This window comes from Lucilia cuprina, chromosome 5, assembly GCF_022045245.1.
Source record: "Lucilia cuprina isolate Lc7/37 chromosome 5, ASM2204524v1, whole genome shotgun sequence".
Lineage (NCBI taxonomy): Eukaryota > Metazoa > Arthropoda > Insecta > Diptera > Calliphoridae > Lucilia > Lucilia cuprina.
Genome location: NC_060953.1, coordinates 52,124,428 through 52,147,273, shown reverse-complemented (window position 1 = coordinate 52,147,273; position 22,846 = coordinate 52,124,428). Strand labels below are relative to the sequence as shown.

The window sequence follows — 22,846 nt, the reverse complement described above, 5'->3', positions numbered from 1 at the left end:
TTTGTCTCAGTCTTCTTTCAATTTTGGCGATCTTCAATGTTTGCTGATCTTCTCCAACTTCAACGTATAGGCTTCGAACTAAATAAGTTGTATTGGAACATAAATCTATCCTCCAATTTATATGAGAATTGGTTCTTATATAAAGCTTGACGATCATTACAACAAGATCAATCCCTCTTTATATAAATACTTTAAATTTACCTCTAAATGTGTAAAAATCTGGGTACTTTCATATATTTTTCTTGAGAAAAAAGTACTCAATTAGAAACTAAGATTCTCCAAAGTACTCATCACCCATTTCAGAGCTAAACTCAAGAGTATTGAAAAAAGATAATACAACAAAAAACTCTCTCTCTCCCATTATTTGGTTATAAAGAAAAATTTCAACCAATCAAAAACGCCAAAACAATCTTTAAAAACTCGCTATGCATGATAAGAATTCATAGATCTACAATTCTTCCGAAAAAAACAGCTGGATTTGGTAACAGAAAAACAACAACACACAATTCAGAAACGATCTTATAAGAGTTGTAGGCCAGCAGGTAGACCTACATACACGTACATGGAAAACATGATCGTATACACAAATAAACAAACTGATCTTTGCGATGCAACAATAACAACCAGAAAACAACCAACAGTCAACCAGTCAAACCAAACAACCAACCTAAAAATCGATCGTTTATTTTGTTTTCTGTTCAATTATTGTTGTTATTGTTTTCACTTTTGGATTCCCTACATAGCAGATGATGATCGTCGTCGTCGTCATCGTCATCATCGTACTACTACTACTGCTACTACTGCTGATGATGATGATAATAATGATGATCATTCATATAAACGAATAAATTTTTGTCACAACCATAAAAAATATCTATTCAGTTGAAATACAAACTTTGTTAAGCCAGCACCATAAAACGTTTTTAATTTAACAAAAAATAAAAAGTTAAAGCCGTCGGTGAATTAGTTTATATTATAGTTTTCGTTAATCCACTAGCTTCTACTACTGCTACGTAAATGTTGTATTAACTTTAGCAATTATCATTGATCTAATTTAATTAACACCCACTCATTATGTTAGAAAAAAAAATAACAAAGTTAAAAAAAGCTTAAATTGAGAAAAAAATTAGTTTAAATAAACTACAACAAAAGAAAATACATATACAAAATAAATATAAAATTAATGAAAAATATGCAAATTTTATATTTTTAAAAATAATTTGCATAAATTATTTATTTTTTTTTTTCTATCTTAAATAAAGGAAAAGTCATAAATAATAAAACAAAAATTAAGCCAAAAAAAATCCATATTCATGTTTTAGACAACAAAAAAAAAATAAAATAAAAATTGTTATTGTTAAATTTGATCAAGTGAATAAAAGTGGAGTGCGTTGGTTGTATTTGTTATGAATGAAAAAGTGAGTGATACATTTAACACTTCCGACGCCTACGTATGTGCTAAAAAAATTTTGTTGTTAGAAGACAAATTAAAGTAAATAGTTGTTATTTTATAGCAACATTTTGCTGGGTTCTCTTTTACTAAACGCGTTCGCATAATTGGCAATGCTGAACTTGTTTACGTGTGTATTATTGCCGTCTTTACTCAATAATTAATTAAATTGCTGAATATAAACCACAAAAAATAACCGGCCACCTGTTAAGTTTTCTTAGCTTTAAACAAAATGATTACCATGAATGAATTGGTAGATTTGCGTATGCAACAGCATATTGCACATGAAATCTATCGTCAACAGATCATGCAAAGGATACCGGGTGAGTAAATTTAATATTTCAAATATTTAAAGTAAATGTCTACTGAAATAAATCTATACACCGAGGGAAAACATAAATATAAATGTCTGGTATTAAATTTACACCAAAGTGTTCATAATTTTTCAATAACATCCGTTATCAAAGTATATAATACTTACATGCATACGTACGATATTCTTAGGTTTATACACATCTGTTCTCTAAATGTTAAAAAACGTGTTAAGCTCATTATTGACAACGAATTGTTGGTGACAACGCATGTTTGTTACCAGGCGAATACATTTCTTTTTCCCTCTGTGTAACTAAGTATTAAGAAGTTATATTTGTTTCATATTTCCAAAATTCTAACGTTTGATAAGTCGAAATAATCCAAAGTTTCACTTTATCTCTTACGACAGTTGTTATTGAACAATTATTGAATCGTTCTTGATCCGATCTAACGACTTAGTTGGTTTTCAAATTTTCCGATTTCAAATTTTAATCGGTTTTACTATATCTTCAACGATCTCCAGTCGTTAACAACTTTGAAAGCTCTTAAAAAGTTGTCAACATAATCATCCGATGCACCTATTCCAATACACAGTTTCACGGTTTTCGCCAAATTTGTAGTTAGTTTGACGATCATTAGTCGACTGGAAATTGTATCGCTATCAAATGTGATCATGTCCTTAATAACCATGTTCGCCTGCATTTAATTTTAAAGATTCCAGTTTTACGGTAGTTGAACTTAGTTTAACGATCAAATTTTAATCGATTTTATTACATATTCAACGATCTTCAATCGTTATAAACTTCGATCTCTCTTAGACAAACATTACAAAGGTATCGTATTAGTTGTCAACATAATCAGTCGATACACCTATTCCAATACACAGTTTCACGGGCTTCGCTAAATCTGTAGTTAGTTTGACGATCATTAGTCAACTGGAAATTAAATCGCTCTCAAAGAGAAGGTTCTCGAGAAACTCATTAATATTGCAAACAAGTTGTGATCATGTCCTCGAAAAGCATGTTCACCGGCATTTCATTCCAAAGATTCCGGTTTTACGGTAGTTAAACCCAGTTTAACTATCACATTTTAAATAATCACCAAATACGCCTAATCTAATACACAGTTTTACAGGTTTCGCTAAATCTGTAGTTATTTTGACGATATTTAGTTGACCTGAAATTGTATCGCTCTCAAAGCAAAGGTTCTCGAGAAACTTTTGATTATTGGGAACAAGATGTGAACATGTCCTCAATAACCATATTCGCCTGCGTTTCATTTCTAAGATTTCTGTTTTACGGCAGTTGAACCTAGTTTAACGATCAAATTTTAATCGATGTTACCACATCTGTAACGATCTTCAGTCGTTAAAAACTTCGATCAATCTTAGGCAAATATTATAAAGGTATTGTATTAGTTGTCAACATAATCATCCGATACTTTTACGAGTTTCGCAAAATCTGTACTTAGTTTAACGATCATTATGAATATGAACATTATGTGATCATGTTCTCACTAACCATTTCATCCCAAAGATTAGCGGCAGTTGGACCTAGTTTAACGAACAAATCTTAATCGATTTTATTACATCTTCTACGATCTTCAGTCGTTAACAACTTCGATCATTCTTAGGCAAACATTAAAAAGTTATCGTGTTAGTTTTCAACATAATCACCCAATACGCGTATTCCAATCTTGACTGGAAATTGTATCGCTCTCAAAGCAAAGGATCTAAAGAAACTGTTGAATATTGCGAACAAGGTATGATCATGTCCTCAATAACCATGTTCGCCTGCGTTTCATTTCAAAGATTGCGGTTTTACGGCAGTTGAACCTAGTTTAACGATCAAATTTTAATCGGTGTTACTACATCTGTAACGATCTTCAGTCGTTAAAAACTTCGATTATTCTTAGGCAAACATTATAAAGGTATCGTATTAGTTGTCAACATAATCAACCGATACTCTTACGAGTCAAAATCTGTACTTAGCTATTCCGAAACACAGTTTTACAGTTTTCGCCAAATCTGTAGTCACTTTTATGACCTTAAGTTGACTGGAAATTGTATCGCACTCAATGCAAAGGTTCTGGAGAAACTGTTTACAAACATTTGTTCGTATATTTCCAATTAGCTAAAACTATAGTTAGTTTTGCCATCGACTGACGATTCGAATTTGGATCGCTCAAAGAGGGAAGAAGACTGCACCTTTCCTTCACAATATGTAGTAAAACATCCTTTGATCAAGAAGTACTTCGTTGAATCTAGTTTCCAAATATAAGGAATATCGGTATCGGATTTATGGTGAAAATTAGTAAAGAAATGTATTAGTTTTACACATAGTCAAGTCAGCTTTAACAACGATTCGTTCATTTTCCGATTTCACTAAATCGCTGTAGTAAGTCATCTGATAAAATGATCAAGTTTAACATCAAACGACCTCAAAGTGGAACGAATTAGTTGTCCTTGCATTCGATTTTAAAAATCATTTGATAAAATGATCATGTTCGCTATTTCGACTTACTTTGTCCATAATTTCCTCCTTTGACTAAAACTTTAGTAAGTTCGACCACTTTAGAGAGTGTGTAACTTGGTTCAATTGCAAGAGAAGTTTAATGACATGATCTTTGATCCTCTGAAACATGAATAGCCCTAAAAACCGAAGTTGTTTTTATAATTGCAATCAATTTCAAAATTCATCTGATAAAATTATAATGTTTGTTATTTCGATTTATTTCGTCCATAGTTTCCCTGTTTGATTACAACAGAAATTTGTTGGGCCACTTTTGATAGAGTGTAACTAATATCAACTGGAACAGATATTTAATGATGAAACGAATAAGTTGTGAACATGTTTTTCTTATATTCATTAATTATATTATCAATTAAGTGATCATATCTTCAATTACCACAGTCTAAAACCTTTTTATCTCTATCTAAAGTAAAAAAACCTTTAAACAAGCAGCCCTTGATCTCTTTCCATATTTGTGAATCAGTTAATAGGATTTAGCTTTCGAATATAACTAATGAATATACAAATCAACAGTTTCGCAATAAAATCGTTTTCGAGTTTTAAAACAGCTCTAACAAGTTTGACGAACTTTGTTGATCGATGGGAAATTGGATCACAAAAAATTGAAGACGGAACTAATTAATTAGTTGCCGGCATTTCATCTAATTCAATTTCTAAATTCTGGCGATAAAATGATCGTGTCCTTTTCGATCATTGATCAAGTGTTTGTTTCGATCATTGATCAAGTGTCCTTTTTGATCATTGATTAAGTTTTCCCATTTTGATCACTGATTAAGCTTTACTGGATTTCTTTCCAAGCGTATGAATTAGTTCATATCGTTTTTAGTTTCCGAAATTCCATATTTTTCCGACCGAAACCGAACATAGTTTTGGCTAAACGGCAAGCATCCATTAAAATCCCATAACTCAGCAGTTACCCAAGTTGAGACTATAACTATAAACTGCATTCACTATAGTGAGATATCGTGAGACGAAGGTTCATTACAATATAATCCAGATCTGGAATTTGAACAGGGTTATTGTTTCATCCAGGATTGGTATCTAAACGATATCTAAGTGAATACTTGAAATCTCTTAATGAACTGATGAGGACTTGAATTTCTTAAGGGTCCAGAGTTTTGGAGACATACATACATATCTCGCAATAACTTTCGCAACGAACGTAAATCCCAGTAACTAAACCGGGCGATTAGTTGCAATTCCTCATTCATAGGATTAGTCGTCGATATGGCAAGGATCTTTATTGATTTGGTTAGAATTGATAGTTTACTCTGATCGTCCTTGGTGGACCATTTTAATAAGAGTTGATCCATATTGTTTGCGATTTTTTTTAGTTTTTGTTTGATAAAATCAATGAAACTTCTTACTAGAGACCAAGGGAATCGGAAAATTACAAATACATCGTTCTAGCTTTACTTGATGGATCTTCTTTCGTGATCACACAGTCATGATTATGATAAGACAAAATCATGCCTGGTAGAGTTTGGATTGAGAAGGCATTTTTTGTTTAAGAATATCCACTGTTTACCTACCATACTTTAAACCTTCTCAAAACTTTATTCCCCTACAGATCCATTTCCCTCTATGCTGCCCATGTCCATGCCTAGACATGTGATAATGCCACCAAGAGTAACACTACCTGGTGTTGAAGTAACTCTGCAAAATGATGATCTATGGAAACAATTCCATCAAATTGGAACGGAAATGATTATAACAAAAAGTGGAAGGTATGTATTTTTTTTTCTTATCGTCTTTTTTCGAAAATCTCTTAGAAACGCTTTAAGCGTTACTTTACTCAGACAACACAGGTATGAAATATGCAACTTCTTATTGTTTATCTTGTGTAATTGTTATTTTGAAATCAATTATCCTAAATAAGCCTTGTTAACGAGGCGCCAGTATCCTTTTGTTTGCCAACACTACGCACACACACACAGGTTTTATTATTATTAAAAACTTGAAAAATATCGCGCCTCGTCAATAGATCGTTCGCTGTTGGTTGACTGGCTGGCCGATTGTCTACTTTAGCTGTGTGTTGTTCTTAGGCGAAAAACAACAAGAAAAATTTAAGAAAATGAATTAGCAGGGAGATAGAAAAGAAAGATTTTATGATTGCATTAACACATCCATACAAAAAAGCAACAATATGAACATTTACTAAAGTGACGATTTTAACGGCGTGGCGGACATTAGGTTTTTTTTACTTCTTCTTCTTTACGAAAATTTGTTTGTAATTGAATGCAATTGCGTTTTAAGTGAAATGGTCATTAGGCAATGGCGCCTGCCAAAATGATCAACACAAATATTAACAACGTCGCGACAAGATTTTTCACACACAAATATCAGATAGGAATTTGTATTATAGCAACAATTCCTTAAAACTATTTACAAATAGGAATTTGTTTCTTTTTTGAAGGAGAATCTTTATGAAAATTTTGACATGATGAAAAGTTGTTGCAAACAGGAAGGAACCACCAACAACCACATTAACTAGCAAACAGGTAGTTAAGCAGTATCAAATAGTAAGAGATCTTGCTCTCATATCTCTTATAGTAAGATAAATTTTTAATGCTTTAATATCTTTTCTAATTTGCATTTCACCTGTTACTCTCTTTTTCTCTCTTCACTTCACTAACAAGATCTCAAATTTTATATTTATGTTCACAAAACATTATAAAAAAAACTTAAACCGAAAAGATTTTAAATTGATGATAAAACTGCTCTATTGCTGGCGGTGCATGATCTTCATTAATATCAACAACAGCAGCAGCAACAGCTTCTCTACCATGATCATCATTATCATTTGTGATCGTGTAAAAGTCTTCGTTTTAAAGAAAATACTTGTCGTATTTGTGTGCATGTAATGTGGCGTCTTTGTTATTTATGACTTGAGAACTCAGTAGGATACTCTATGGTGACGTGACTGACTGATTTTTTTTTATGTTACAAGTTGTTGTACCAGACACTCACTCACAGTTGTAGTACTGCAAGCCAGTTGCACTTGTATAAAACATCCTTCACTTTGTCATTTCGTTCTTTTTTATGTGTTTGGTATCTTTTATGTGAAGCGGTAAATTTGTTTTGAAATCTTTCGTTTTCCATTTGTCCAGTTGCTAAACTATCGCTCATAAATCTTCTTGTTTCTCTCAAGGATGTTGTCATACATCTTTGCACTGTGTTTGGTGGAAAATGGAAGGCACGTTACGTAAACTATGTAACACCTATAAATTACGTGTTATGTTATCAGGCTTTTACAGATGCCTACTATGTATTATCCATACCTAGCACCACTCACTCTTTGGCACATCAAAATGATTTCACCTTTTTTATGTTGCCATCTTTAACATTGTTTTATGACAATTTTTGTTGATGAACTGTGAATGTATTTCCGTCGTATATGAAGACGGCTTTGGCGCCAGTTTTAAATTATTGTTTTTTGAAGGAAAAGTATTGCTAAGTTTTTGAGAATTTCGAAATTTTAAAATCGATTTTTACCAAAATCAACCGTACTGGAACTGAACTAGAACTGAACTAGAACTGTCCTAGAACTGAATTAGAACTGAACTAAAACTGACCTAGAACTGAACTAGAACTGAACTGAACTAGAACTGAACTAGAACTGAACTAGAACTGAACTAGAACTGAACTAGAACTGAACTAGAACTGAACTAGAACTGAACTAGAACTGAACTAGAACTGAACTAGAACTGAACTAGAACTGAACTAGAACTGAACTGGAACAGATCTGAAACTGACCTAAAACGATCTTTAATTAAGAGTTAAAAATTCGCTACAAAACCTCAGAACTCATATCAGAAATTAGTCACTAAAATCAATTAACTCAACATAATGGCAACACTTTCAAAACCATAAAAACACAACAAAATATATAAAGAGATTATTGCTCAAAAGCTGATGATGATCGGTGATCGTTGACAATACACCCAGCATGTCATCTCGTTACGTTAAATACGAGCAATTTCACACTTTAAAACAAAAAATTTTAACGAAAAAAAACAGCTTTAACAAATTTTTTCAAGATCTTTCTCAGAAGATAAAAATTAAGTTAACTCGATCACAACCAAATAAACAACATTGTTTCTTCGAAGATTTTTACGTTTATGTCTCTGCTCCATAATTTACAGAACAAAGGCAACAAAACAAATTAAGAAAAACTTTTAAAAAAAGGTAGCTTTATTATTATTGTTGTTGTGTGCTATAATTCTATCTGATTTTAGATTTAAAACTTAAATTATCTTTCAAAAGGTTTATTGTAATTTTTCATTTTCAAAATACTTTCTCACACAAACAAAAAACTTTTAAAATCAAAATAAAGAAAAAGTTGAAAACGTCTCATGACTTCTTTAGTTTGGGAGCTGAGATTTGTGTTGTATGTTTGTTTGTTTGTTGATCTTCTTGGTTGTTTATGATCATACATTATTCATGATCTCCACTTTGGTTCTTCAGTTAGAGACTGATTTGGACTCTTAAATTACTAATTCTGATCGTAAGTCCATGTGTCCGTCTGTCCCTGTGTGTGTTATACGTTTCGGTGGCTTCGATGGTATCTTCTTATAGTTGTGATCTTTGAAATAAATCTTCTTTTAACCCCATCATTTATATATGTATGTATGTAGCTGAGAGAGTATCGTTTTCGTTTTTTGGTGCCTTTTTAATTTATAACACTTTTTGTTGTTAGATTTTCGGTTTTTTTATTTGTAAGCAGTAGTATTATACAAGTGTCTTTTTTAGCGATTTAAATGGGTCTTTTAATTTGAATTTTTAATTAAACAAATTTGTTATTATTGACAAGAAAGTGAAACAAAAAGATTCAAGAAAAAAATAAGAATTAAAAAAATAGTCAAAAATACCTACACATGGTCTACTTATTAATTTAGTCTAAACTGATCAGCTAGTACAGTGAGTTAAAACTTGTCTTTTTATAAATGTTAATATTAACATTTATAACACTATAATTTTGTTATAAAAACCACGAAAAAGTCAAATAAATAAATTAAATTTTAAAAATAAAATAAAAACTCACACACATAAAATTCAAATAATAAACAGTTTGTTAATTTTTATAGATTTAAATCAATTTTTTTTTGTTTAAAGTTCAAGTTTTATATGATTTTATTTTATTACTTATTAAGAAATTAACCGGGATTATTTATGTTTTTTTAATCCATGTGTTAGATATAAACATGCTTGTTGAGTATTATGCACTCATAAAATGTGGTTAGTTAATTTAAAGATTAATTTTAATTAAACATATTTTTGAGTAATAAATTCAAATTTCATAGCAAATCAAAACCAGTTAGGGAACGATTCACATTGATTTTTATTGTAATTACTACCGATGGGCCGATCGTAAAAAAATAAATATAAATATGTAATTTCAAAACTACAGGTTTATTAATTGATTAAATGTAAGTAATATTTTAAAGTTATAATATATGATGTGAATTTTCAACAACAACTAACTAGTTCTAGTTTGGTTCAGTTTAGTTCAGTTTCATATCAGTTCTAGTTTAGTTCTAGTTCAGTTCTAGTTCAGTTCTAGTTCTGTTCTAGTTCAGTTCTAGTTCAGTTCTAGTTCAGTTCTAGTTCAGTTCTAGTTCAGTTATAGTTCAGTTCTAGTTCAGTTCTAGTTCAGTTCTAGTTCAGTTCTAGTTCAGTTCTAGTTCAGTTCTAGTTCAGTTCTAGTTCAGTTCCAGTTCAGTTCTAGTTCAGTTCCAGTTCAGTTCTAGTTCAGTTCCAGTTCTAGTACAGTTCCAGTTCTAGTTCAGTTCCAGTTCAGTTCTAGTTCAGTTCTAGTTCAGTTCTAGTTCAGTTCTAGTTCAGTTCTAGTTCAGTTCTAGTTCAGTTCTAGTTCAGGGCTTCGATGGTATCTTCTTATAGTTGTGATCTTTGAAATAAATCTTCTTTTAACCCCATCATTTATATATGTATGTATGTAGCTGAGAGAGTATCGTTTTCGTTTTTTGGTGCCTTTTTAATTTATAACACTTTTTGTTGTTAGATTTTCGGTTTTTTTATTTGTAAGCAGTAGTATTATACAAGTGTCTTTTTTAGCGATTTAAATGGGTCTTTTAATTTGAATTTTTAATTAAACAAATTTGTTATTATTGACAAGAAAGTGAAACAAAAAGATTCAAGAAAAAAATAAGAATTAAAAAAATAGTCAAAAATACCTACACATGGTCTACTTATTAATTTAGTCTAAACTGATCAGCTAGTACAGTGAGTTAAAACTTGTCTTTTTATAAATGTTAATATTAACATTTATAACACTATAATTTTGTTATAAAAACCACGAAAAAGTCAAATAAATAAATTAAATTTTAAAAATAAAATAAAAACTCACACACATAAAATTCAAATAATAAACAGTTTGTTAATTTTTATAGATTTAAATCAATTTTTTTTTGTTTAAAGTTCAAGTTTTATATGATTTTATTTTATTACTTATTAAGAAATTAACCGGGATTATTTATGTTTTTTTAATCCATGTGTTAGATATAAACATGCTTGTTGAGTATTATGCACTCATAAAATGTGGTTAGTTAATTTAAAGATTAATTTTAATTAAACATATTTTTGAGTAATAAATTCAAATTTCATAGCAAATCAAAACCAGTTAGGGAACGATTCACATTGATTTTTATTGTAATTACTACCGATGGGCCGATCGTAAAAAAATAAATATAAATATGTAATTTCAAAACTACAGGTTTATTAATTGATTAAATGTAAGTAATATTTTAAAGTTATAATATATGATGTGAATTTTCAACAACAACTAACTAGTTCTAGTTTGGTTCAGTTTAGTTCAGTTTCATATCAGTTCTAGTTTAGTTCTAGTTCAGTTCTAGTTCAGTTCTAGTTCTGTTCTAGTTCAGTTCTAGTTCAGTTCTAGTTCAGTTCTAGTTCAGTTCTAGTTCAGTTATAGTTCAGTTCTAGTTCAGTTCTAGTTCAGTTCTAGTTCAGTTCTAGTTCAGTTCTAGTTCAGTTCTAGTTCAGTTCTAGTTCAGTTCCAGTTCAGTTCTAGTTCAGTTCCAGTTCAGTTCTAGTTCAGTTCCAGTTCTAGTACAGTTCCAGTTCTAGTTCAGTTCCAGTTCAGTTCTAGTTCAGTTCTAGTTCAGTTCTAGTTCAGTTCTAGTTCAGTTCTAGTTCAGTTCTAGTTCAGTTCTAGTTCAGTTCTAGTTCAGTTCTAGTTCAGTTCTAGTTCAGTTTTAGTTCAGTTCTAGTTCAGTTCTAGTTCAGTTCTAGTTCATTTCTAGTTCAGTTCTAGTTCAGTTCTAGTTCAGTTCTAGTTCAGTTCTAGTTCAGTTCTAGTTCAGTTCTAGTTCAGTTCTAGTTCAGTTCTAGTTCATTTGTTTTAGTTGTGTTTTATTTATGTTCTAGTTTTGTTCTAGTTCTGTTTTAGTTCTGGTCTAGTTCTGTCCTAGTTCAGTTCTAGTTTAGTTCCGGTTCTGTTCTAGTTCTGCCCTAGTTCTATTCTAGTTCTGTTCTAGTTCTGTTCTAGTTCTGCCCTAGTTCTATTCTAGTTCTGTTCTAGTTCTGTTCTAGTTCTGTTCTAGTTCTGTTCTAGTTCTGTTCTAGTTCTGTTCTAGTTCTGTTCTAGTTCTGTTCTAGTTCTGTTCTAGTTCTGTTCTAGTTCTGTTCTAGTTCTGTTCTAGTTCTGTTCTAGTTCTGTTCTAGTTCTGTTCTAGTTCTGTTCTAGTTCTGTTCTAGTTCTGTTCTAGTTCTGTTCTAGTTCTGTTCTAGTTCTGTTCTAGTTCTGTTCTAGTTCTGTTCTAGTTCTGTTCTAGTTCTGTTCTAGTTCTGTTCTAGTTCTGTTCTAGTTCTGTTCTAGTTCTGTTCTAGTTCTGTTCTAGTTCTGTTCTAGTTCTGTTCTAGTTCTGTTCTAGTTCTGTTCTAGTTCAGTTCTAGTTCTGTTCTAGTTCTGTTCTAGTTCTGTTCTAGTTCTGTTCTAGTTCTGTTCTAGTTCTGTTCTAGTTCTGCTCTAGTTCTGTTCTAGTTCTGTTCTAGTTCTGTTCTAGTTCTGTTCTAGTTCTGTTCTAGTTCTGTTCTAGTTCTGTTCTAGTTCTGTTCTAGTTCTGTTCTAGTTCTGTTCTAGTTCTGTTCTAGTTCTGTTCTAGTTCTGTTCTAGTTCTGTTCTAGTTCTGTTCTAGTTCTGTTCTAGTTCTGTTCTAGTTCTGTTCTAGTTCTGTTCTAGTTCTGTTCTAGTTCTGTTCTAGTTCTGTTCTAGTTCTGTTCTAGTTCTGTTCTAGTTCTGTTCTAGTTCTGTTCTAGTTCTGTTCTAGTTCTGTTCTAGTTCTGTTCTAGTTCTGTTCTAGTTCTGTTCTAGTTCTGTTCTAGTTCTGTTCTAGTTCTGTTCTAGTTCTGTTCTAGTTCTGTTCTAGTTCTGTTCTAGTTCTGTTCTAGTTCTGTTCTAGTTCTGTTCTAGTTCTGTTCTAGTTCTGTTCTAGTTCTGTTCTAGTTCTGTTCTAGTTCTGTTCTAGTTCTGTTCTAGTTCTGTTCTAGTTCTGTTCTAGTTCTGTTCTAGTTCTGTTCTAGTTCTGTTCTAGTTCTGTTCTAGTTCTGTTCTAGTTCTGTTCTAGTTCTGTTCTAGTTCTGTTCTAGTTCTGTTCTAGTTCTGTTCTAGTTCTGTTCTAGTTCTGTTCTAGTTCAGTTCTAGTTCAGTTCTAGTTCAGTTCTAGTTCAGTTCTAGTTCAGTTCTAGTTCAGTTCTAGTTCAGTTCTAGTTCAGTTCTAGTTCAGTTCTAGTTCATTTGTTTTAGTTGTGTTTTATTTATGTTCTAGTTTTGTTCTAGTTCTGTTTTAGTTCTGGTCTAGTTCTGTCCTAGTTCAGTTCTAGTTTAGTTCCGGTTCTGTTCTAGTTCTGCCCTAGTTCTATTCTAGTTCTGTTCTAGTTCTGTTCTAGTTCTGCCCTAGTTCTATTCTAGTTCTGTTCTAGTTCTGTTCTAGTTCTGTTCTAGTTCTGTTCTAGTTCTGTTCTAGTTCTGTTCTAGTTCTGTTCTAGTTCTGTTCTAGTTCTGTTCTAGTTCTGTTCTAGTTCTGTTCTAGTTCTGTTCTAGTTCTGTTCTAGTTCTGTTCTAGTTCTGTTCTAGTTCTGTTCTAGTTCTGTTCTAGTTCTGTTCTAGTTCTGTTCTAGTTCTGTCCTAGTTCTGTCCTAGTTCTGTTCAAGTTTTGTTCTAGTTCAGTTCTAGTTCTGTTCTAGTTCTGTTCTAGTTCTGTTCTAGTTCTGTTCTAGTTCTGTTCTAGTTCTGTCCTAGTTCTGTTCAAGTTATGTTCTAACTTTCTAACACAATTTCTCCTATGTCTAATAGCGTAAACCTGCTCGATATTTATAAAAAAATACACAAAATTAGGTTTCTTTCATAAATTAACAAAAAAATCAAAAACAAGAAAAGAATCGAACCACTTAACAATTCAATTAATTAATCATTTATGAGTCCTCAAGCGTAAAACCTCTGGGGAGAAATAAGAAAACAAATTCTCTAAAACCCACAAACAAATACTCAACAAAAACATACATATTTATAAATATATAATTTAAATTGGCGCCAAGGCTCGTGACCACCTGCTGTTCGACCAATGAATCCTTGTTAGCATTGCAAACCTCAAAAAGATTTTTTTTTTGAAAATACCAAAAACAATAAGAACCAAAATAACTAAATCTAAATAAAAAACATACTAAATGGACACAAATAAAAATTGAAAACCGAAACTAAAACATTTGTTTGTTTTCTTAAATATTTTGTTTTAATTTCATTTATGATGCCATTTCATTCTTTTTTTATTTAAGATTATTTATTTAGGTCCTTTTTCTGTGTGTGTGCATTTCGATCAAGGTCTGGAATGTTACAATTTTTTCGTATTTTCTTGTTAGATTTTACACAGTGCGCCTAAATGTTTAAATATGTTTAATTTCCTTTTGAATTTGTTGGTTTTCTTTCGTTGAAAAGTAAACCAAAACATTAATTACACACTACTAAAAACGATCGCCTACATACAGAATGAAATGTTTTTTTGCTGTCTGGCAGTTTTAAATGAACAGAAAAAAACGCACAATTAAATATTTGTTACGCCCCCTCTTTGTCCCTTAAGATCCCTATGATAGCATGATCTATCATTGAGTAAACCTCATACTCATTTCACTTAATATCTTGATAATAGTTACATACTTGATTGTTTAAAAAAAGATCTTTGTTTTCCAAGGGATCAAATAATATATAAACGTTCTTTTCCTTTAAACATTTGTCTATTTATTTAATTGTGGATAAAACAAATAACATGGTTATCATTTTGTTTTTGTTATTTCAACAATAATAACAATAATAACAACAAATGTTTCTATTTTTCTAGCATTTAATTGTTAATTACATTGTTATTTAATTTGTTATTATTTTCATTTATTTTCGGTTTTCTTATAGACGTATGTTTCCATCCATGCGACTGTCATTGTCTGGCCTTGAAGATGAAAGTAACTATTGTATATTATTGGAAATGGTACCAATTGGCGATTGTCGTTATAAGTTTTCTGGCTCTCAATGGGTACCAGCTGGTGGCGCTGAACCTCAATCACCGCAACGCATGTGTTTACATCCTGATAGCCCAGCAACGGGTGCTCACTGGCAGGCTCAACCGATTTTATTTAATAAAGTTAAACTGACCAACAATACTTTGGATAATAATGGACATGTAAGTTGTTAGATTTGAAAAGAGATTTAAATGAATTCCCAAAAAATTACTTATACCCCCGATCTCTTATACAGAAGTTGTTAGATTTGAAAAGAGATTTAAATGAATTCCCATAAAATTACTTCTACCCCCTATCTCTTATAATGTTGCGGTCTTTACATTTTCACTAATTCCGTCCTTTATCTTTATAGATTGTTTTGGCCAGTATGCATAAATATCAGCCACGCATACATGTGATACGTACATCGGATTTGGCTCAAATACCTTGGGCCCCACAGCAAGCCTTTGTTTTTCCCGAAACTGAATTTGTTGCGGTTACAGCTTATCAGGTAAGATTTTTCAAATTCTGTTTTATATATAAAAATGAAATTTTAAAAGGAATAAAAAGAAACATTTAAGGTTCATTTTCATTCACTTTCTGCTGCAACTCGTCGAAAACATTTCAATGGAAAATTCTTAAAATGTTTTGTACAAAATATTCTTTAAAACTAGTCGAGTATTAATAATAAATCAAGCAAACTCGTCGAAAATTATGGTTTAGAAAACTCGTCGAAAAACTTACTCTAGAGAAATCCTTGAAAGTATTTCTTTCAAACACTTTTCTTAAGAAAATGCTACAAACACTTTTGTTTAGAAAACTCATTGGAAAACTGTCAATAGGAAAATCTTTAAATAGAAAACTTGTCGAATGGTTTTTAACAAAAACTATATAAAACAAAACATTCTAGTGAAAACTTTAAACATTTTTATAACAAAATAAACTTTTTAAAACTTAATATTCATCAAATATCTCTTTGTACTTTGTTTCATCAACTCGTCGAAAAATGTTCCGCAGAATACCTAACGGAATCTTATTAAAAATGATTTTTGCAATATATTCAAACACTATACTTGCCGAAATGTCCTGAAGAGAACATGTCGAATGAAAAAATAGCAAAAATTGTTATTAACTGGTCGATAAAATTCTACAGAATATTTGTGAAAAATATTTTACTTTCAAAATTTCGCATTGAAATTGAGTTATATATAATTTTACAGAAAACTTGTCGAAAACTTTTAAGCAGAACATAAACTCGTCGAAAAAGCAGATAACAATCTCGTCGAAAAATGTTCTGCAGAATATCTAACAGACTCTTATTGAAAACGAGTTTTAGTCAAACACTAAACTTGTCAAAATCTTTTGAACAGAGATCTTGTCGAAATATTTTGAACAGAGTACTTGTGACATAAAAAAAATAGCAAAAATTGATATTAACTGGTCGAAAAATATTCTACAGAATATTTGTGAGAAATATTGAAATTGGGTTATATACAATTTTATAGCAAACTGGTCGAAAATTTTTAAACAGATAACTCGTCGAATAAAAAATAATAAAAGAAAATTAATTCTGTCGAAAAATTAACTACAAACAATAAACCAAAGTTTTTCCGTAGCAATCTTGTCGAAAACTTTTTCTATAAAAACTGCTCGAAAGCATTTCTATATCAAATTATATTTATTTATTTCAATATCTCTTCAATTATATTAACAAGCAAACTCGTCGAAAATTATTAACTTGACGAAAAATATTCCAAAACAAAGTTATTTTTCCTAAAACTCATATTGAAATAAGTTAAACAGAAAACAACTCGACTACATAATAATTAAGCAAAACTCGCAATCTCGTCGAAAACTTTTTCTATAAAAATAGGTCGAAAACATTTCTATAGCATATTTTATTTATGTATTTCTTTCAATAGCTCATCGATTCTATTCTATCACAAGCAAACTCGTCGAAAAATATTCCACGTCAAAACAAATATAGAAATAAGTTTAACAGAAAACTCGTCTAGAAAACTACTCGACAAGTCTCTTAAACTTTGCAAATAAAATAACAATGAACAAGTTTACAACACAAAACTTAAATTAAATTATCAATTTAAAAACTCCTCGAATAAATTTTAAAATTTAGAAATTTGCAAAATAGAGTTCTGAAAAAAACTCGTCGAAAAGTTAATTCTAGAAAACTAGTCAAAGGAAATCTACTGAAAGTTCACTTTTGTACAGAAATATTTCTGAAAAGATAATTATTCGACAAGCTTTTTAGAGAAACTTGTCGAAAATTGGTTTATAGAAAACATATCGAAAAGGTTATCTTCAAACATTCTTTGATTTTGCAATTTTTAAGTAGCAGTTGCAGAAAACAGTTTCTACATGATATATCTGATTAAACTGCGAATTTCATTCCTATTCCCGTCCATCCTGCCGTCCATCCTAATTAGTTTACTAAGAAAAACTCCAACAAAAAAACCTAAATCATTTGACTTAAGTGGTTAATTGCCTATTTATAAATTAACTCCCAATTACTAGACACAAAACAAACTTCTACTACAAAACCCTTAATCGAAGTCAATCAATAAGTAGTTAAAAGAAAATCAAACTCATTCATAGTCCTTAAGACAGCAGTAATCAGTCAAAGTCCTTCAGTTGGTGAAAAATGAAAAATGTCCAAAAACTAAAAAAAAACCCATACAAACCAACAAAACCATGGGTGTTCAGTTTTGCAAAAAACCACTTGAAATTTTTAGTTAATTATTTAATTTGTTCCGAGACAAGTTAAGAAAAATATACAAAAAAAAATATTATAAAAATAACAAGGAATAACAAAGGCACAGCAGTTGTTTCTAACAATCAAATTAGCTTGTTACGCCCAACACATCCTATTTTCTTCCTTCCTACTCAAACACTAAACAACTAACTTGATAGATGATGTTAAAGAGATAGTAAGTACTGCATACTAGTTGTATAAGGAAGTTGTATTGGATTGTTGTAATGATGATTGCCAAAATATCCCAAGACTAAAAATTTGACTTAGTCATGTTGCCTAGTTAAGAATATGAAGACGGGTAGTACATAGAAGTAGTAGTGTAGTTGTAGTCTGTGATTTTACAAACATGTCAAAAATGAATCACTAAATTCGAGAATGAAGTGGCATAATTTGATCTCTTGCTGGGTTTTTGTTTGGTTGAACTATGTCCGTTTTTTTTTTGTTGCTGTCTGTCTGAGTCTGAATGACTGACTAAATTATTGTTTAATATGATTTGAATGAATGTGCTTTAAGACGCCAGTCTGATGATCACATGCGTTGCGTTTCTTTTTTTGTCTAATTAGCAAGATCAGTGTTGAAAACGGAAAAGTATCGTAGGGTTCCTTAAAATTTTGATATTTTTGTTCATATTTTGAAGTGTCATGTTAAGGCAGTGTCTTAAGGAATAAAATCACAACTGATCGAAAACCTCTTGTTACAAAATCAAACTAAACTATTGAACTCGTTTTTTATATGAAAAAACTTGAAAGATTTGCGTAGAAAAATCATTTAAAAACTTTGTGTTAACTTGCTCTACGAATATTATAGAAACTCGTCGAAAAAAAAGGAATAAAGTTTTCAAAAAAATATTTTGTAAAAAACCAAACAACTTTTCAATAGAAAACTTGTCAAAAAGTGTTCCAAAGAAAACTTGTCGAAAACTTTTCAACTGAAAACTAGTCGAATTATTTTATATAGGAATCGAAAACAAGATAAAAACTTTTCTATAAAAAACTGATTTATAGGAAACTTGTCGAAAGTTCCTTATATAAAAACTAGTCTAAAACTGTTCTTAAAAAAAACTATTGGGAAACTTTTCTTTGGAAAATTAGTCGAAGAAAGTTGCTATTGAAAACTATCCGATAACTTTAATACCGAAAGAGATTCAAAAACTTTTCGAACTATTTTATCTAGTCGAAATTGTAGTAAACAAGATAGAAAAGTTTCTAAAAAAATAGTTAAAAAAACAGTTTTATAAGAAACTTGTCGAAAATACTTTATAGAAAACTAGTCGAAAAATGTTCCTTAGAAAACAGCTCAAAATCATTACTTAAGCAGAAAAATTCTCTTAAAAAACAATTCGAAATCTTTTTCCTAAAAAATTAGTGGAAACATTTTCTATAGAAACTAGTCCAATACTTTAATACAGAAAGCAATTCGAAAACTTTTCTATATATTACAAATCGAATACTGTTATATAGAAAACTAGTCTAAAACTTTTCGTTTTTAATAGAATCTAAGCCAAACTAGTCGAAATCTGTTCTTTAAAAAAACTAGTCTAAAACTTTTCTTAGAGAAATTAGTCGAAAAAGGTTCTATAAAAAACTTATCAATAACATTAATACAGAAAGCAATTCGATAACATTAAAACAGAAAGCAATTCGAAAACTTTTCTATAGATAACTAGTCGAAAACTATTGCATAGAAAACTAGTCTAAAACTAACTTGTCTAAGCAAAACTAGTGAAAAGTTTTCTACTGGACTTGTTGAAAACTTTTTTTAAAGAAAACTAGTCGAAAACTTTTCACTAGGAAACTAATCGGAAGTTTCTACCAGACTTGTCGAAATCTTTTCTATTGGAAACAAGTCGCAAACTTAACTTTAGAAAACAAGTCGAAAACGTTTTTTTTTTTTGCTTCAGAAAATTAGTCGTAAATCTTTCTAAAGAAAACTAGATGAAAACTTTTCTAAAAAAAACCAGTCGAAAACCTTTCTATAGGAAACTAGTCGAAAACTTGTCTAAACAAAAACTTTTCGAGACAAAACTATTCGAAAATGTTCTAGAGAAAACTAGATGGAAACTTTTCTAGAGGGAACTAGTCGAAAAAGTTTCTAAACAAAACTAGTCGAACATTTTTTTCTATTCAAACATTTTCAATAAAAAACTAGTCGAATGTTTTCTGCTGGACCTGTTCTGCTTAGACTAGTCTAAGCAGAACATTTCTTTAGAAAACTAGTCGAAAACTTTTTTCCAGAAAACTTTTATAGAAAAAACGAAATGGAAACTTTTCTTCTGGACTTTATCGAAAACATTTCTATAGAAAACTAGTCGACTAGTTTTCTTTAAAAAAGTCGAAAACTTGTCTAAAGAAAACTGTTATTTAGAAAATAAGTCAACTTTTCTATAGAAAACTAAATGGAAACTTTTCTAAAAGAAACTAGTCGAAAAAATTTCTAGAAAAAACTAGTCGAAAATTGTTCGATTCAAATGTTTTCTGAAAAAAAGTCGAATATTTTCTATTTGACTAGTAGAAACCCTTTAAACGAAAACTATTTAAAAACTTTTGTATATTAAATTTTTTGGAAAAGATTTGTGTGGAAAATTTTTAATTTCTTCAGAAAATTATCTAAATATTTCCCATAAAGAACTTGCCGATTGGTGCTCTACAAAATACTGTAAAAACTAGTCGAAAGTTTTTCTGTAAAAACACTAATTGTAAAGTTATTTTTACAAAGTTTTTGGCCAAAATCCGGTAAATTTTTCTTGAAAAAAATCAACTAGTTTTCTATAGAAATAATTTTCCTTTAGAATCAGGGATAGAATTGATTAAATTATTAAAAAATATTTTTGTATGAGAAATTATTATTTTAAAGCTTTTTACAAAGCCGCTCAAAACAAGTTTCTCTCTTAAGTCTTTTGTTTTGTAAAGGATATTTTTATTATTATCTCTGCAGATGTTAAAAAGAGATTATAATTTTAATATGAAGAGTAAAGCTTAACATTTTCTAACTGCAAAAATAATATTTGTATCTAACATTTTATTTAATATTAACTAAAAATCCGAATGACGGACTTACTTATATATCACATCTAGCGATGGTTTAAGGCAAAGAAGTTGTAGATTTTGAAATATATAATTCAACCCTTGACATCTATATATATAAAGAACGTTTAATTCACTCCTTTAAATTACTGCTTTGAAATAAATTAAAACATTTAACCGTTGCTTTCTCCACTTCATTAAGACAACCTTTTTTTGCAATTTCTACAATCATCACCTTGTTTTCATAACCGTGTTTTTCATTTATTTTATTTCTCTTTTCTTTTTCAATTCTCATTACAGAATGATCGTATTACGAAACTTAAGATTGATAATAATCCTTTTGCCAAAGGGTTTCGTGAAACTGGTCAGTCACGTTGTAAACGCAAAATGTCTTCATCACCTACTGCTGAGGATCAGCCGCATCATCAACAGCAACAACAACAACATGATCTTATGTCTCCAACAAAATCACTGACTACCGCAATCAGTGAGTCGGGATCATCAATTTGTTCGGATAAACCAATGACGGCATACTTGAATGATCATCATCATCAGCAGCAGCAGCATCATTTATTTGGGCAACATCCCAGACTAGTGGATGTAATAGAGGCTACATCACCACAAACACTTAAACGTTTACGTTCGAATGGTTCGGCTTGTTCTTTAGATGCGCTTAGCCAAACAAATGAAACCAGTTCGAGAGGCAACATGTCGTCATCATCATTGGATTATGTTAACAGTGCTAGCAACATTTTGCAACAACACCAACAGTCTCAACCAATTGCTGCTAGTGGTAATGCAACATCCGTTGCCTTCATGCATCATTTCCAGCAAAATATGCAATCATTGCTACGACCTTCACTGGTCGATTTAGCCTGTTCGTATTTTGCCCGTCCCCAGCCTCTGTATCCACAACATGTTTATGCTGTGGCTGCACAACATGAAGCATTAGTTGCGGCCGGTTTGCCAACGTCATCATCACAATTACCTCCTATACCAGCACCTCATAATATGGGCGATTTGGCACAACGTTTGTCTCTGGAAAGTAGCAATACTGCAACACCAACAACACCATCAATGGCTGATGTTAGTAGTGCAAGTGTTGTTAGTAGTAGAGGTGAATTGCCAAATCGTGTTATTGCCATTAACTCAAATACCACCTTAGAATGCATAACAAACGATGCCGATCTTTCTTCATCCGATTCATCATTAATACAAGACGATATTGCTGCTGCTGCAACAACACCGGTTACAACACCAACATCACTGGCTGCTACTTGCAATTCAAATGATGATACATTATCCCAGTCACCATCATCATGCAACAAAAATAACAACAACAGCAGCAGCAACATCAGCAATGGCCACAGCATTAACCATAAAAAGAAAGGTTTTAGCATCTCGGCCATTTTAGGTGGTGGCAGTTAGTTAAGAATTATTAATCATTATTAGTTAGTTAGTTTGTCTGGATAGTTAGTTAGTGTCTTAACTCATCTAACTATGTATTGTTTCTGCCAATGTACAATGTAATTATTATTAGTATAGCCGTTTAGTTGTAAATACTAAGTAATCATTTTATACTCATTTATTTAATTAAAAAGCTATTTTTTTATTTTGTTTAATTATTCATTAGTTATAAATAAAATGGATAAATAATTTATTATATTTAATAAAATGTGAAAATTTATTAATGAGAAAATGTTATGGAGTTTTTTTTAAATTATTACTTAACTTGAGTTATGTAGTTGTCAACCAACTTGTTACAAAATTAAGGAATTTGTTAACTCGATCGATAGAACAATTTTAAAAGACGACACTTGTTGTGGATCGACAATCTTAAAATAAAGCTCTTCGGCGCTTAGATCGATCTTATTAAGAAGCTAGAGCCGATTTTAGATTTCTCATATAAAAATCGATTTTTGGTGGGAAATATAAGTGATCACAGATTTTCACTATTTTGTCGATTGGAGCGTTATTTAAGGAACTAGAGCCAATTTTAGATTTCTCACATAAAAATCGATATTTGGTAGAAAATATGATGATCACAGATTTTCATTATTTTGACGATTGAAGCGTTATTTAAGGAACTATAGTCCATTTTAGATTTCTCACATAAAAGTAGATTTTTAGTGGGAAATATGAGTGATCTGAGATTTTCACTCTTTTCTCAATTGGAGCTTTATTTAAAGAACTAAAACCAATTCTAGATCTCTCATATAAAAATCGATTTTTG

General features: G+C 30.7%; 1 protein-coding gene across 1 annotated transcript; it reads left to right on the top strand.

The window, feature by feature from the left end:
- The first annotated feature begins 738 nt into the window (after positions 1-738).
- LOC111681037 (T-box protein 2) lies at positions 739-22,302 on the top strand. Its single transcript, XM_023442754.2, has 6 exons — positions 739-1,019; positions 1,263-1,773; positions 5,864-6,020; positions 14,735-15,002; positions 15,194-15,331; positions 20,914-22,302. Exons 2-6 carry the CDS (start codon positions 1,683-1,685, stop codon positions 22,039-22,041), a joined length of 1,782 nt encoding a protein of 593 aa, XP_023298522.2. The 5' UTR covers positions 739-1,019; positions 1,263-1,682; the 3' UTR covers positions 22,042-22,302.
- Positions 22,303-22,846: the final 544 nt, after the last annotated feature.